General features: G+C 53.5%; 1 protein-coding gene across 1 annotated transcript in view; it reads right to left on the bottom strand.

Annotated features, from left to right (window-relative positions):
- Positions 1-17,425, bottom strand: part of LOC119285711 (paladin-like) — a 41,885-nt gene that overhangs the window by 11,569 nt on the left and 12,891 nt on the right. Inside the window, exons 15-18 of the mRNA XM_037565038.1 lie at positions 12,945-13,175; positions 12,592-12,875; positions 12,225-12,503; positions 11,939-12,064 (exon numbers count right to left, since the gene is read on the bottom strand). Of these exons, the coding sequence (XP_037420935.1) occupies positions 11,939-12,064; positions 12,225-12,503; positions 12,592-12,875; positions 12,945-13,175 (920 nt within the window). The remainder of the gene's footprint in view (positions 1-11,938; positions 12,065-12,224; positions 12,504-12,591; positions 12,876-12,944; positions 13,176-17,425) is intronic.

Raw genomic sequence — 17,425 nt, 5'->3', positions numbered from 1 at the left:
GCGGGTGATCTGGGCCGACATCGCCGAGGCGGATGATGTCGCCGCGGGCCGCCCCGTAATGTGCCGCGCCCGTGTCCCTCCTCCTGTTCCAGCTCGTGTGCCCGGCCCCCCGCTGCTCCTATCCCGCCCCCCGCGGCTGCTCCGCCCTCGGGTTCCGGTACCTCGCGGGACCCTCCTCCGTGCTTCAATTGTGGGATCGCCGGCCACTTTCAGGTCGCTTGCCCCAACCCGCCGATGTGCTACCTGTGCAACGACTCCGGCCACCCCGCGGCCCTTTGTCCGGACCGTCCGGTCTCCAAGGAGACCATGATGTATGGACACGGCATTGAGGGCTTAGGCTTCTTCCACATCGAGGTGCCGGACATCCCCCTCCCCCTTCCCCTTTGCTTCAGGCAATCGTCACCATCATGGGGAGGGTGTCGTGTCCCTAGAGATGATCGAGGCCGAGCTCAACCACCTGTGCCGTTGCGTGTGGGATTGGCGTAGCCCCGACCTCCTCCAACGCGTTCTCGGTGATCTTCCCCGACGCCATCAGCATGGGGTACTGCACCCGCAGTGGCAACATCACCTTGGTCCTCAACCAGCTGGTGGTGGACATCTCCGAGCCGAAATGGGACCCTAAGGTGGTGGCGGCTCTGGACACGGCTTGGATCCTCATCGCCGGCCTTCCCCACATCGCCCGGTCCGAGCGGGTGATCCGCAATATGTCCAAGATCATCGGCAAGGTGGTGGTGGTCGATGAGCTCTCGCTTCGCAAGGAGGAAGTCCGAGTGAAGGTGAAATCCCTGGACTCCTCCAAGCTTCGTGCCACCGTCTGCATCTTCTTCAACGACCAAGGCTTCAACCTCAAGATCTACCCTGAGCCGCCCAACCACGTCGGCCGCCCTGATACTCCGATGATGGCCACTCTGGGGGTGGTCCGGGTGGCGATGGCGACTCCCATCACCAGCGCCCCCGCCCTTCGCGCAACGATGACACGGAGGACGATGACGAGTTGTCTGAGCACTCCCGCTCTCCCTCCCGCGAGCCCTCCAACCCCCCCTCCAGGCCGTGAAGGCTCCGGGACCGGGCGGTCCTGCTCAGCTGTACCCGACGCCGGGCTTGCTCTCCTGTCGACAGCCCCCCTCCCCTGTCGTGCCAGAGGAGGTGAGCGACATCTCCAACGTGGGCCTCCTCGTCCTCCCAGCATCCTCTCCAAGATCTCCGTGCGCTGACACTGCCCTCAGCTCGGTGTCGCCGAGCCCGCCACCCTCGCCTTCTTGTGGGCCGGCCCCTCCGATGACTGACGGGTCGTTCCTCCTGGAGCCGCCTCCTGCTGGGGACCGCGACGGGTCGCCCCACCCAGCTCCGACTGCGCCCCCCTTCGCGGATGGGCTGGCTTCGATGGCCTTGGGTTCCCCCCTGCCTGAGATCGTCGCGCCGCCATCTTCCCGACCAGCCGCTGATGACCCACTCGCCTTTCCGATGCTGCTAACCACGGCGGTGCCCGACGTGGTGACCACCCCCGTCGCCTTGCACCCGCCGCGGACTGTGGCATACGCCAGGCGGACCCGATCCACTTAAGACGTCAGTGACTGCCTCCCGGCGCAGTGCCCGCATTGACACCGCTCGCCTGTCCGACTTCCCAGCTCCGTCGATCCCCGAGCGTGCCGAGCTCCGAGCGGCGGCCAGGAACCTCAAGTCAGGTTCGAACGACATCCCTCCAGTTCTTCCAGTTGTTCTTTCTCCGCACTTGAGGCTATTCCCCTCGGCCACCTCGCTAAGGTGGTCGCTGACTCGGCCATCATCTTCAGGGGGGAGGTTGGTCCCCCCTTAAGAGCAGATTGAGGCAATTCGCGCCCGCGAAATCCTTGATGGCAAACTTGCTGAATCTCGAGTGCGCCTCCTCCGCACCACCACGGAGCCGACCGACGTGGCCAATCCCACAGCTACGGCGCCCCCAACAGTCCCCGAGGAGGAGATCCGTGGTCGCACCCGCTCATGCACTGCTACCCTCCGGGCTCAGAGTGCCTCCCGTGTTTTGGGGTCAAGCAGCCCCCCTATGTCGCCTTGATGCGGATCCTCTTTTGCAACATCCGCGGCTTTGGCCATGATGGCCGGCGCCGCCAATTAATCGAATACATGCGAGACGAACACATCGACATTATAGCCATCCATGAAACCATGCATACGGAGTTCTCCCTGCACGAGCTCGACGGCCTTAGTCCCCACCTGTTTGCCTGGCATTGGCTCCCTTTTGGGACCATCGGCCATTCAGGTGGCATCCTTTTAGGCGTGAAGGATGCCACCTTCGAGGTGGGGGACGTGGATAGAGGTGAATTCTATGTTAGTATGGCGGTCTTCGAACGGGCTCTCAACTTCAAATGGGAGGTCATGATTGTTTACGGGCTGGCCGATCATCGTCGCTCGTTGGCCTTCCTAGACGAACTTCGGAGGAAGGTCTCTGTCACCCTACTGCCAGCGGTGGTCGGTGGAGACTTTAACCTCATCAGATCTCCCGGAGAGAAGAACAACAACCTACTCAACCTCCCCCGCATGCAGAAGTTCAATGACTACATCACGGACCTTGGCCTCCGCGAGCTAGATAGGACAGGTGCCAGGTTTTTTAGGCGTGAAGGATGCCACCTTCGAGGTGGGGGACATGGATAGGGTGAATTCTATGGTAGTATGGAGGTCTTCGAACGGGCTCTCAACTTCAAATGGGAGGTCGTGATTGTTTACGGGCTGGCCGATCACCGTCGCTCGTCGGCCTTCCTAGACAAACTTCAGAGGAAGGTCTCTGTCACCCTACTGCCAATGGTGGTCGGTGGAGACTTTAATCTCATCAGATCTCCCGGGGAGAAGAACAACGACCTACTCAACCTCCCCCGCGAGCTAGATAGGACGGGTGTCAGGTTTAACTGGACAAACCGTCAAGCCGGCCCGACTCGCTCCGTTCTAGATCGCGTCCTTGTCTCCCGGGAGTGGGAGCTCCGATGCCCTCTTGCCTCGCTTCGCGCGATTACCCGGATTGGTTCCGACCACATCCCCCTCCTCCTATCCTCCTCGGACGATCGGCCTCCCACCCCTCCCCGGTTCCGCTTTGAGCTATTTTGGCTCAACCAGGGGGGGTGTGTGGAGGCGGTCGGCTCTCAATGGGCCGCTGCCCGGACAACTCCCCAGCGCTCCCTCTCCGCGGTGGACTCATGGCAGCTTTGCGCCAAGCTTGTCGGCCAGTTAATGAAAGGATGGGTGCGACCCTGGACCGGGACCTCCGCAATCACAAGAAGGCCCTCCTGTCGGCTATTCAAGCCCTCAACACCCACGTCGACACTTCCGGGATTTCCCCTATGAGTGGATGCTGAGATATGATCTTGAGGACCAGCTCTCGGTTATCTACACCGATGAAGAAGCGTACTGTCGGCTTTGCAGCACCCAACGGTGGGTCCTCCGCGGAGATGCCAACACGGCTTACTTCCAGGCGATCGCCAATGGGCAGAGACGCCGTAACTCCATCCATTGCCTCTGGGACGGTGACACCCCTCTCCACCGTCATTCGGATATACGTGCTCACGTTGACGGCTTTTATAAAGCCTTATTCTCCCCCCCCCCCTCCTCCTAGGGGTGGGACCTCCCTGGCCCCCGACACTTGGTCTGGCCGCCAGCTAGTTTCGACCGAGGCGAATGCCGCCTTTAGACTTCGTTCTCTGAGGAGGAGGTCTTCTTGGCTATCAAAGGCATGAGTCCTTCCTCAGCTGTATGGTCTCCCAGTGAAGTTTTTTAGAACATTCTGGCAGACCATTAAGCCCGGGGTCATGGCCCTCTTTGACAAATTCTATGTTGCATGGATTGCCTAAACTACGGGATCATCACGCTCATCCCCAAAGTTTTGGGCGCTTCGGACATCCGCCAGTTCCGCCCTATCGCCGTTATCAATGTGATATTTCGGATTCTGGCAAAGGGGTATGCCAATAGGGTGGCCCTGCTCGCGGATGCCATTACCCACCCCAATCAATCCGCCTTCAGCAAAGAGCGGTTTATTTTAGATGGGGTGTTGGTCTTTCATGAGGTGCTACATGAAGTCCGCTCCGAGCGCTTACGGGCGGTCTTCCTGAAGCTTGACTTCCACAAAGCCTACGACACTGTCCTGTGGCCCTTCCTTCGGGAAGTTTTGCTTCGCAAGGGCTTCGATGACCGTTGGGTGAACAGGGTTATGCAACTGGTTTCCCGCGGCCGGACCGCGATTAACATCAACGGCGAGATTGGACCCTACTTCCCCACCCTTTGTGGGGTCCGCAAAGGCGATCCGTTCTCCCCGTTTTTGTTCAACATGGTGGTCGATGCCCTAGCCTCCATCCTTGATAAGGCCAAATCGGCAGGCCATATCCAGGGCGTAGTCCCTCATCTTGTGGGAGGGGGAGGGGTCTCCCTCCTGCAATACGCAGATGACACCATCATAATGGTTGAGGGTTCTGCCTCCGATATCACCAACCTGAAGTTCCTCCTCCTCTGCTTCCAACAAATGTCGGGCCTCACGATCAACTTCGATAAGAGCGAACTGATGATTCTTGGTTTACTCTCCTGCGGAGGCCCAGGCCATGGCAGACCGACTGAATTGTAGGCTGGGTTCCTTCCCCACCACCTACCTGGGGATCCCCATCAGTGACTCTAGACTGACCGTTGCTGACCTTCGCCCGGCGGTAACTAGGATGCAGCACAGGGTGGAACCGTGGAGGGGCAGGTGGCTATCTAAAGCAGCCCGAACGATCCTCATTAACTCCTCGCTGCCCGGCCTCTTGTGGTTCCTCGTGAGCTCCTATAGCTTACATGAGATGCTACACCAGGAGATTGCCAAATACCAGTCCAGGTTCTTTTGGGCTAGCGAGGGGGAGTAGCAAAAATACCATATGGTCAGCCGGCCGGACATCTGCAAACCCAAGGACCAGGGTGGCCTCGGGATCTTGTCCTCCAGGCGCATGAATATCGCTCTCCTGACACGTTGGCTTTGGAGGATTGCCAATGGGGAAGGACTCTGGCTGACCATCATTAGAAATAAATACCTCAGCGGTCAGCCTCTCACCTTTTGCCAGCGCACCTATGGCTTCCAGTTCTGGCAGGCGGTTATCCAGCTCATGCCTATCCTCCGGATTGGTACCTCCATCTCGATGGGCTCTGGTTCCTCGACGTTGTTCTGGTTCGACCGGTGGGTGGGGGACTCCCCCCTCGCCGCCCGTTTCCCGGAATTATTCTCCATCGCGGTTGACCCTCGGTTCTCCGTCGAGGCGGCCCTTATTGACTTAGGGCGCCTCACACTCTGTCGCCCCTTTGGTCCCCCGAAGGTTGCTACGTGAGATGCCATCCTCCAGTCCATTGCTCTTCAGCCTTTGGACGTGGACAACACGCTCGACTCCATGTCCTGGCGCTTGGAGTCCTCTGGTCAATTGTCGACCAAGTCCATATATCCAACCATTGCACCTTCCTCTGCCCCTGAGCCGTTTAACCTTATTTGGGACATTTGCTTACCGTTGAAGATCCGAATCTAAATGTGGCAGTAGATTTGTGGTCGTCTCCCCTCTGGGGTTGAGGTTTCGAAACACAACGGCCCTGGAGATGGGATGTCTCCCCTCACATCTTCTCCTATGTTACGGCTCAGTTCCTGTGGACCTGCTTCCGCAATGTGGTCGGTGGTCGTTGGTGTAACACCAACTTCCCGGACTTATAAATGGAAATCCAGGCCTCCGCCCCCCGCCACCGCCACATTTGGTGGATGTGCGTTGGGGTGCTTGCCTGGGCGCGTTGGACTATCCGCAATAAGCTTGTCATTCAACGGGCTCCTCTTCGACGTGCGACTGACGTGATCTTCAAATTGTGTGGTTACTTGCAACTTTGGCGGCCGCTTAGCCGCCTCCAGGATCGGGACGCCATCGACACCCTCGTCACCGACCTTCGCGCGATGGCCTTCCGAGTGGCGCCTCCTCTTCCACCCCCACCCCCGGAGCCAGACTAGGCACATGGCCTCCTCACGGCGCAGGACCCTTGGACCGCCACTTGGGCTCTTACTTGTTGTGCCTTGTGTTTCTGTTTTCAGGGCTTGTTGAGTTGTGCCCTCAGCATTAACCCTATTACCTTGCTTGTGTGTGTCCTGACATTTGGCGTGCGTGTGGTGTGAACCTTTGTGTGGATGTTGTGGCTCGGGCGGTTTGCTTTATATATAGTGAGGCGAAAGCCTTTTTCGGTAAGAGGGAAGAGCCTCCTCACAGGCCAAAACCTACTGCTCATAAGCATGATCCGCAGTCTCATCAGCAAGCTTAGCAACGTTCTTAGCAGCTTGAGGAGCATCCGCAACAAGAGCCTGTGGTGTTGGCGAGTAGGAGCCACAGGAAGAACTGGATGCGGCGGACAGGAGACCTCACCAGAAACTAATGCCACGCATATGAATGTGAAAGAAGGCAACGAACTCGGTGTAGTTAGTACAATCAAAAAATAATCGGGCAACGAGGAATGACAACATAGCCCGATGACATAGGAGTTGTACCTGTTTTTTATATAATCTTTTTTTTAAACACCAAGCAATCGATTCATCCCAAACTAGGAAGCAGCCAGCAGCGACCCAAGCGAGAAGGCCTGGCCCAGCCGAACGAGGCCCGGCCGAGTCAACCTAGCCAAACAAGCAAGCCGAATGAGCAAGGAAGCCCCAAGCGAGATGGCTCCAACGCTATGAAATCAGGGAAGAGGGCGCTGAAATCTAGACGAAGTCGGGCAGATACGGGCATCCAGCAGGTGACGGCGGACGGGTGGGATCTGGCAGGGAGCGACGTACACGGGCAAAATCGGGAGGGATCCAAGCAAAATCCGACGACACAGAGTTGAATGGGGCAGCGGCGACCTTCAGTGCGGCGGGATCTAGCATGGGAGAGTTGACTGGGGCGGTGGTGACCTTCCAGGCAACAGGATCCGGCGTGGCAGAGTTGACCGGGGCGGCGGCGACCTTCAGGGCAACGAGATCCGGCGTGGTAGAGTTGACCAGCAGCGACAACCTTCAGGACAGCCAGATCCGGCAGGAAATCAGTGGGGCGCAGCACAATCCATCATTACGAGCAGACAAGAGCATAGGCTGTTGACCAAACATGGCGGTTGCTCAAATGGGATGAGCAAAACGCGAACATGCGGGTAGAGAAAAGTAGAGACGGACGGCGAACAGAAAGCAACGGCGGTGCAAGATTGGATAAGGGAAGCACGAGTTGCGTGTGCTAAAAGAAATACCTAGGCTCCAATACAGTGTTATGGATGCAACTCATCTCTATTGCATGGCCCAAGGGGCAAATATATAGTACGCAAGACTTGGGGTACAAGGAAGGAAACATAGCATGATAAGGACTTCTAGACTAGTACTAATACTCATTAGCAACAACCACCCTGGTTGAGAAAATCCGTCCGCTGTGCTGCCAATTTGTTCCTGATAATATCAATTAACTTCTGGAGGTTGTTCCTTGCACACTTTCTTGAGACTCAACAGGAGACTAAGATACCTGATGAGCAAAGGGCAGATTTTGCAACACACGATGTCACTAATTTCCTTGCCACGATGGGAGATAAAGAACTCTTGCTCATATTACATCGGAGGCCAGAGGCCCTACCAACAAAGGCCCTACCAACAAGGTTTTTGAGTCGCCGAGTCAAGCCAAGTCGCCAAGGCTGCGGCTAGTGGCTTGCTGGCTTGAGTCAGTGACTTGCCTGGGCTAATCGCCCCAAGTCGCCATGGCAGTACAGTGCACTCCCGCACCTGTTTCCCTCCTTTGCATAGCCCATTAATGCCAGATAAGCAAAGTTATCAGGCCGAACAGGCCCAGCACGGCCCAGCTAACCACTCTCGGCCCTCATCCACTCGCTAAACCTAGCGCTGCCAGCCCGCACTCCTTCATCTGCGCCTCTCCCCTCGAACTTCTTCCTCTACGCCGCCGGCAAGGAGAGGCGGCGCCTCCTCCCCCGTCTCCTCTCCCTCCGCGCCTCCTCCCCAGCCTCACCCGCCTGCAGCTTCATCTCCTCCTCCCCCGCCTTAATCTGCGCCGCCGCAGCCTCGCTCGAGGTCACGGCCGTCGCCGCGGAGGTCCAGCCGCCGTCGATCTGAAGGGGGTGCGTCGCTGGCGAGCTGCGGCGGCGGTTCCTAGGTCACGGCCGCGAGCGCCATGGCTTCCTGTCCTCCCGAGCTCCCTCCCTTTCCCTCTCTCTGTCGAGCCAGCAAGTCAATTAATCGACTAATCGCAGCGGTTAATCACAGAAAATCGCTGTTGAGCCAGCGAGTCGGGTGACTCGCTCCGCGAGCCAAGTCGCCTGCGCAAGCCAGTCACGGCGCGACGACTAGGCGATTAGTCGGCGACTAATCGGCGATTAGTCGGCGACTCAAAAACCTTGCCTACCAAACATATCAAGAAGGTAATTAACGGCATAAGCCTCGTCCGTACAAGCCTTGATGAGCACAATCACATCATCAACATATAAAGATAGTCTCTCAGGACGCAGTAACCCAGATGATATAGGAGACCCTCCTACTCGGCCTTATCGAACAAAGCACACAAATCATCACCAGGACTCGCTCTGGGATAATTCCTTCCAAAACATCTCTTTGATCTTACCGATTGCCTCCTGACAAAGTGGGAGATCTTTGGTTGTTAGGCCGATGCGCTTGGTGACAACGACCTAAGCCCGCTGATCCGCCATGAGCCCGGCCATCTGCTGATTAGCGATATGAGAACTCTTCTGAGAGGGGGTAGCATCGACCAGATATACTCTGCACTTCTTTTTCCTTTGTACGCCAGGCGGGGGCAAGATGGGTTGTTGAGCCTTGCGTAGGGCGCACATGGAGTAAACGACCAGAGCCTGCACTACCCTAGGATGACTGCCCAACAGAAGCATCGTGGGCATCATCCCCGGATTTGCAGGGCGCTGTCCTGTCCCACAGAACCAGGGCCACAAGGGGCCTCATATTGTGCATTCGAGGTGGACCTCAGGCAATCGTCAATCTGCAAACCTAGGCCCACCAGCAACGACCACCTGGTTAATGACATCTACATGAACGGAGGCATGGGCCTCAGCCTCGCCCATAGCACCACCGAAGGATAGATTATTTAGCAAATCAAATCCTGACTGCGTGGCAGAGACAGGCGGAAGTGTGGTACCACTAACATGACCTCATTAAGCAAAGCACAGTCACTAGCCAAGGGCTAAGCCAGCGACATGTTCACCTCAGTATACCAATAGCCTAGGATCTTCAAAGCCAGAGACAAAGGTCATGGAATCTGAGGGGGCGGACGGCGCACCATTAACGGTTGAACCGTGAACCGTTAGCAGCAAACTTGTCGTCCCCTCATTATCTGAGAAAGTTGAGCAGAATCACCTTTGACACTGCAGATGACCTGACAAATAGTCCCTCTGGACGAGGGCGGCCTGGCTCCGCCAACTTGAATAACCACTGCCCTAAGTCCAAGAGAATGGAACAGCGGTCAGAGATTACAATGGAGAGACAACTAAGCGACAACAAAGCAAGCGGCGGGGGTGCAGCTCCTCCCAATCCACCATGCAATACACGCGGTCAAGCTTTACCAAAGTGGGAGCAGCATGCTCATTGGACCTCGTGTAGCGTCAACCAGTTCTTTGAGCTCACATTCATTTAGGAAGTGATGGAATCTTCCAATCAAGCCAGGGTAGAGGTTATCATCGCTCTTGTCTTGTTGCGGTAGATCATGTCCCAACTGATAACCCAAAGGCCTGGTCGGATGGCTAGCAACTCACATCTCATCAAGCAAAGCGATAATGTCCTCCTCCTGCAGCCCATAGACACAAGTCAACCACCAACAGTCCCCAAACAAGCAGGGATACGTGTGCACGATGGAGCGAGCAACCAGCATGACCAAGGCAATGGCAGGATCGACCTGCGTGCTAGGCATCTCCGACCCCGCAATGGCGTGGATCAGCATGTGGACCTTTATGGTCGCCACAGCATCCCCTGCGGACGTGGCGAGCTTGTAGTACCCCTTTTCCCGCCACTTCCCCTATCCCGCTTCCTTCGGCCTTTTCCCTTTCTGACTGAGGTCGAGTCCACCTGCGAAGGCGGCGACATCTTCCATGATGCCACCTATCTCAAGTAGGACTAGCCTAATCAATCATTGGACGTGCCCGAAGCGAAGGCAGCGCCGCCGCAAGTCGACAACAGCGAATCCAGTCTTCCTAGCATGTACTTGAAGCGCCTCGTGACCAACCAAAGTCTGACCGCGTGCACATCGCCATTGCTAACGCCTCCCAAATCTGCATGCGGCGAACAACGGTAATCAACCATCTGGATAAACAGCGAGGCGACATGGGTCTTGACGTCCAGCGGCATGACGAGCTCAAACAACCCACCAATGTCGTGCCAATGACAGATCATCCGATTGCACCACGTGGAAGTCCTCCCTGGTGATCTAGTTGCGTGCAGACACCAGCCGGTGAGCCAAAAAACTGCCATGTCAGCTCTGTCATACAGTCAGCGACACAGTGGTTAGGGTCCATATAGAGCAGGCACGGTCCATCAAAGGCGGGGTGGCGACCTTCACCCGTCACCGCCGACCTGCGCTTGCTACCACGACGACCACCATCTCAACGCTTGCTCTTGGGCTGCTCCACACCCATGTCTTCATCCTCGTTCGGGTCATCCAACTCATCAAAGCCATTGTCAGAGTCCACCACGTGACCCTCCGAGCGAGGGCCCTAACACGCACACTGAGACTTGGCAACCTCCACCGCCATGGCCTTCCCATTAGTGACGCCGTGCTAGGAGCGCCGCGAATCTTCATCAGACGAGTCCAAGCTGACGCCCCAACGATCCTCACGAACGTGATGCTGTTCAGGGCTACCGCTGGACAAGTGGTCCATGGCTACAGAAAGGGGAGCTCAGAAGTGGGGGTTGGGAAGGGAAGTGATCCTTAGGGCCAAAGTGGCGGTCGGCGGGAGGTGGACATCAGCAACAGAGTGGGAGGAAGGGTAAGGTTTGGTCTCATGCGCTCGCTCTCGCTTTCAGAATGAGTTCTCTTCACTCTCAAGGCCGTAAGGTTTGGCATGAGTGTAAATGATCACTTGCATTATTTCAAAAATAGCACCAAAACATTTTTCTAATGCCAAACGCGTCAGGTGACTCCAGCCATGTATAGTCAACTCAGCTTGTTGCCACTAGCCCAATTAGTACATAAGGTAAAACGTTGCTAGTGGATATCTAATGGCAATACTCTTGGCACATAGGAGCACCGTGTGGCGGCAAATTCGAAAATACATTCCACTCTAAAGTGCAAACCCTTGTATAGTGTATTGGTGTATCACTAACCGCAACAGTGTCATTTAAAAACAAAATAAATCATGAATTCAATGGTTCTCTTTTGAAGGAAAATGATTTCTTGTACTAATTCTTAGAAGAAAATCATTTGTACCTTTTCTAACATAAATGATCGTTTGTACCTGAATAGAACCTCCTTGATCTTGCCAGTGATATGTTGCAAATTATAAACAACCACCGTTTCACATGGCAGTCAATTGGGTGTTCTCAGTGGCATTTCTAAAATTAGTTGCTTCATTGTTGTATGGACCATTTTTGTCTAATTTTAATAGCAATGTCAAGTGTCACAAAGTAAGGAAACACTCAATGTCCTATTACGCTTCCTTAAGGTATCCACAAAGAGCAAAATGGAATACATGTATTGTCAATGCTATACCAAGCGATATACCTATGAAATAATACTTTACTGATGTTTAGTGACGCTCAAAAATAAACTTCAGTGATGTGAGATAAGTTAATATATTTTTTTATAATCAGATAAAACAAAAGCATGCAATTCGTCTTGAATATATTATATCAAGTATGAACTAAAGATGATAGGAATAAAAGAGTGTCATGTGACAGAAAACCCCTTGAGTTAAATCAAATTATACATACCTCAAAGCTTTAGTCCCCATATCCATGAGATATGACCGTGCCTCATCATCATCATCATGTGAACAATCTCGCAATGCCTTCCTGTATTGCAAAATATCCTCCCGCAAATCCCCAGCACCAACACATCTTCATAGGAGAAATCAGTACTTAAAAAAATGCTGAACCATCATAACATGGGCTACATCAACTGCTAACTTAGTAACTTTCCAGGTACTGCACAACTACAATTTAAAAAATTCATATTGAAGCATAGCTTAAGTAAACGCCACATCTTATGCTATAATACCTGTCAATAACTTTGTCAACCTCTTCTTTGCTTTTAGGACCATGTATCAGTGCTCTAGTAAGGTTTAGTATGTCACGGTAGTCTCCCTGCCTGAGGGCTATGTCAGTGAAGGTTTTCACAGATACACTTTTTGTAAGAGAACTTGATACGAAGTGTGTTTCTGCTGTTTGTTCCATGACAAACTTTGCATCTGCACCAAGTCTCAGGCATGTAATGGCCATTGCATAAGCAACACCACCATATCCCGTGTGTGAAATAAAGAGATAGTACCTAGAAGATCTGTAAAGAAGCAATAGTGATTCTTATGTCCCGCAATTGAGCAACAGAAGTCATCAAGTTATATGAATTTTTGGATAAGGGGGCATACTCATTGATTGATGACTGTATTGAATCAACATCAGCAGCTAATGCTTCTCTTTCCCTGGTCAGAGGTATCCTTTTGTAGTCAATACAATACCCCTGATCCCTCAATGTGCTGTACACTTCAGCCGGTGTCATTACGTCCTCCAGATCTATGTGCTCCCAATAACCTAGTACACTGCATTGATTTGTGGCTGTGTTAAATTCTTCTTGATGCAGAAGCAGCCGACCTTCTAGCTGTTTAACTTCAGAAAGTATATCCTCCTTCAGCCTTGCCTCTATGTTCTCTACCTGCATACGATAGAATTTTAAGGGTTGCCAAAATAAAAGGAACAGGCAAATATTGGAGGAGCTACTCACCATTGGGCCACTTATTCCCACATGCTTCAGTGTATCAACAGGTTGATCTAACTCTCTCAAAACAAACGGTGTTCCCTTGATGTAAACTACCACTTCCTCCCTAAGATCCGTGATGACCACCTTCTGAATAATGTCTCTTCCAGTTGCATCCTTACAGCCCAAGTATGACAGAACTTCTCTAGCTCCATCAACAGTTGGCGTTGCCATGCTATACACAGGGTATCCATCCACCTGAGGTTGACATGGTTAAAATTCAGTATTTTTAAAGAATATAAGTAGCCATATATTGTTAAAATGAACTTAGCGAAGAAATAAAGCGTGCTGCTAATGTAAAGAGAGGTCGGGGTAGACCCAACTTGACATGCGAGGAGTCCATAAAGAGTGATCTGAAGGACTAGAATATCACCAAAGAACTAGCCATGGACAAGGGTGCGTGGAAGTTAGCTATCCACATGCCAGAATATTATGGCGCTGCTAGAAGGAGGGCGCAAGAAGGCCGGCTGGGGGCCTTTTGCCCACGGCCGGGCAAGATGGAAGGATTTCCTTCTTAATTCTTGCTTGATTAGATTGATACATCTCCTCTCTTTATATAGAGAGGTTTACTTGACTCCCAAGCAAGGCTTACTTGACCCCTAAGAAAGCGACTCTTATCTCTAATTAACCCTAAAACTAACGGGCCCATTAGGCCCATTACGTACTCTAACACTACACCCCACCTGGACATGCAGCTTGTCCTCAAGCTGCAGCCTAACCAACTTATAACCATGACTCGACGCAACCCAAACCTAACACCTAAAAACAAGCCTTTTACATCTCGGCTTGTTTTATTATTCTCAACCTGAAATGGACTGGGACGATTTATTTTGGACCTCTTAACAAAAAGTGGATACCATCCGCACGTCGGACGTGCACGTGTACAGCCACCTGGATCCCATGGACACCATCTGGACAAAATGAGTGCATGTGTATGGCCACCTGGAAGTGGTCGCAAGAGTGACCAGCAGAGGCGCCCTTGCGGCGCCCGGTGACGGAATGCAGTGGTGCTACGTGGTGCGTTGTTGTCGGTGACACCATGCCTTCTTCCTGCCGGACGGCTGTTGGTCTGCACCGCACAGGGAAGAGTGGGGGGCTTGCGATGGAAAATGACAAGGAGGGGTGCGCCCCCCCAACCGCCAATGTCGCAGACTTGGAGGTCGCTGCCCGTGGGGAAAACAGCATGCCTGCTGCTCGTGGGGGAAACCGCATGCCCAAGATCCCCGGCGCAGTGGATGAGATCGAGGTCCTTTGCGCAGCGAAGGGCAACTTGGAGGAGCGGCAGCTGCAGACCACGCATCTCCCGCACACGCCAACGCGCTAGGAGGCCGCGCGCAGTAGCCTGCAGCCTCACCGCCGCTGACACGTGGCGGGTAGCGATCCAAGACGGAAGCGGCGACGGCGACGGCGGGGACTGGATTTGGTGGAGCGGGACTCCCGCCGGCGCGATCGATGCGGGGCCGGAGCTAACCGGCGGTGGCTGCGGCAGCGGCTGCGGCGGCGGAGCGCCGGGCGCGGCGGAGGCCGGTAGGAGCGGCGGCTGCCAGTGCAGCCAGGGCTGGGCGGTGGTGGCGATGGATGGCAGCTGCAGTGGCCCGGCGAGCGCGGCAAAGGCCGCCTGGTGCGGCGGCTGCCACGACAGCCAGGACGGGGCGATGGATGGCAGCTGTAGCGGCTGCTGCAGCAGCCCGGCGAGCGCGGCGGGGGCCGCTTGGTGCGGCGGCTGCCACGGCAGCCACGGCGGCGCGGTGGCGGTGATGGGCAGCGCAGCCGGGTGCGGCCCATAGGACCCGGCCAAGAACAGGTGGATCTCCTGGACCGCCTGTGTTAGGTCCCGCAGCGCCCCGGACACCTCCGGGGTGAGGACGACAGGGGCGGGCGCGACGGAGGATCCCGGCGCGGGCAGGAGCGGGGCGACGGTCGTGACCGGCAGCGGAAGAGACAGGTTGGACGGCGGTGAAGACATGATCGAACCGAAGCTAGCTGATACCAAATTATTATGGCGCTGCTAGAAGGAGGGCGCAAGAAGGCCGGCCGGGGGCCTTTTGCCCACGGCCGGGCAAGATGGAAGGATTTCCTTCTTAATTCTTGCTTGATTAGATTGATACATCTCCTCTCTTTATATAGAGAGGTTTACTTGACTCCCAAGCAAGGCTTACTTGACCCCTAAGAAAGCGACTCTTATCTCTAATTAACCCTAAGACTAACGGGCCCATTAGGCCCATTATGTACTTTAACACAGAACCATGACTTGGTTTCGAAATCTTATGGGTTTCATTTCTAGCCTACCCCAACTTGTTCGGGACTGAAAGGCTTTGCTGTTATTGTTGTTGTTCTATATTGACCAACGAGACAGATGATGTAATAGCCATCATTATAAGTATTACTCCCTCCATCCCAAAATAAGTGATCACTTATTTTGGGACGGAGGGAATACTAATTAGTGACACTGACTATCATTTGAAATATGGTGATTCCAACAAAAGCATTGTCTTAAGGGGTCTGTTATAGTTATAGTTATAGTTATAGAAGTTCAAGTTACGTTGTCGCCGAGACCTATGGCAGAAATGAACATAACTTTTAGGGAATTCTTCTCAGAAAGTGGAAGTAGCATTAACACAAGTGATGGCAACTAGCAAAACTAGTAGCCTTCTCCACCAAGCATGCATACAACCTTTTACTTCATGATGATCATAAAGACTTGGACTACATTCGGGCCTCAAGCGTTCCAAACAAGATCAATGTCTTTACTTGGCTCTTATTCTACAAACGGCTAAACTCAAAGGATAACTTGCTCCGTCAACACAAAGCCTCCAACACCGCCTGCCCTAGGTGTGGCCACAAGTCAGAAGGTTGCGCACACATCTTCATCAATTGCCACCTGACTTCTAGGTTGTGGCGGTGCATTAGCATCAATCAAGGTGACGATATCAACCATCTTGGGACTGGCCTACCCAAAGCGATTTGGATGTCTCCATTTGGCCTTCGATTCTTTTAACCTATGGAAGATTTGGGAACCAAGAGCTTCCGTGATATCGACAACAGCTCTACCATGGTTAACATCATCTCCAATTTTACTTTATGAACTCATTGGTTTTGCCTACTCGTGGCGTCTATACCTCAACAACGCAAGATTTTGATCCAAGACGATATTAGATCCACCGTCGGCCACAAGCACATAGCAGCACGCCTATCATTGCCGTTCCACTTCCATGTAGCCAAGGCGCGGGCAACACAATGACATTCTGGACGTGGACATCCAACATGTGATAAAAGAAGTTGGCGGCCACACAAACGAAACGGAACAACTATGAGGACAGCCGTCGAATTTGGTGGCGCTGCCCAACAAGTAGACCATACGGTGGTTGAGGCCATCCTCAGTGTCGAGCAACTGGAGATGATCCGCACCCTAATGGTCAACAGAACAGCCACTGTGCAGAAGTTGGCCGGGAGTGGGAGCTGCTCACTTTCCACAACAGGGAGAGCTGAAAACTTTGCACTCTTCCTCTCCGGCCTCATCAGTTCGCTGACCATTCATGCTGATCACGTCGACAATCAGAGGGCATTGAGAACCTGCTACGCGTCGTTCCCCTGGCAAACTGCATTGCCAATCAAGAGTTTCCTCGATGCCGTTGCTCTCAATTGAAGAGGTGACGAACAGCTCAAGGCTGTTGATGACCATTACTCCCTCCATCCATGTGCATAGAGCGTTTAAGGAGCTGCACCAGACACACTGTGATAGGCTAGCGTTAAGTTTGAGGTTGTGAAAACGAGCCTATCGTGTGCCCTCAAAAACACAATTGGAAGAAACATTTAATTGTGCATGCATGAGAATGGGAGGATTGAGATGTGAATGCATGGGAAAGGGAGCCAAGAAGTTAAAGGGGGTTGCATGAGAGAGTCAAACGAGAGGATGCGTAGATTACGAAGGATATTAATTACAACTACGACTAATACTTTTGGAATTCCTGGATTCTCTTAGGTGCCCAATACACTTGGACGAGAGGATGCATGGGAAAGGGAGCCAAGAAGTTAAAGGGGGTTGCATGAGAGAGTCAAACGAGAGGATGCGTAGATTACGAGGGATATTAATTACAATTGCGACTAATACTTTTGGAATTCCTAGATTCTCTTAGGTGCCCAATGCACTTGGACGGATGGAGTACTAGCCGTCACCCGAGTTGGATCAGCCAATCATGTTTAGCGGCAAACTCTACACCTCTACTCAACTAAGGAGCAATGGCTCACCCGGATGCAGGAAAGGCAGGAAGGAGAGGGAACCTCCGGGACTCCCTAAGCCGAGCAGTGGGTGGTGATGCCCCATGGTGTGCAAAAGAAAATAAGCAACATGCCCGCTGCCAAGAGGGCACCTAGGATGACAAGCATGAGAGATGCCACAACTACATCCGCCTTGAGCATTGGGCAAAGGACTGACGCAAATCCAGGTA

This window comes from Triticum dicoccoides, chromosome 4A, assembly GCF_002162155.2.
Source record: "Triticum dicoccoides isolate Atlit2015 ecotype Zavitan chromosome 4A, WEW_v2.0, whole genome shotgun sequence".
NCBI lineage: Eukaryota > Viridiplantae > Streptophyta > Magnoliopsida > Poales > Poaceae > Triticum > Triticum dicoccoides.
The sequence above is the reverse complement of the archived record's forward strand: the minus strand, read 5'-3'. Positions and strand labels throughout refer to the sequence as shown.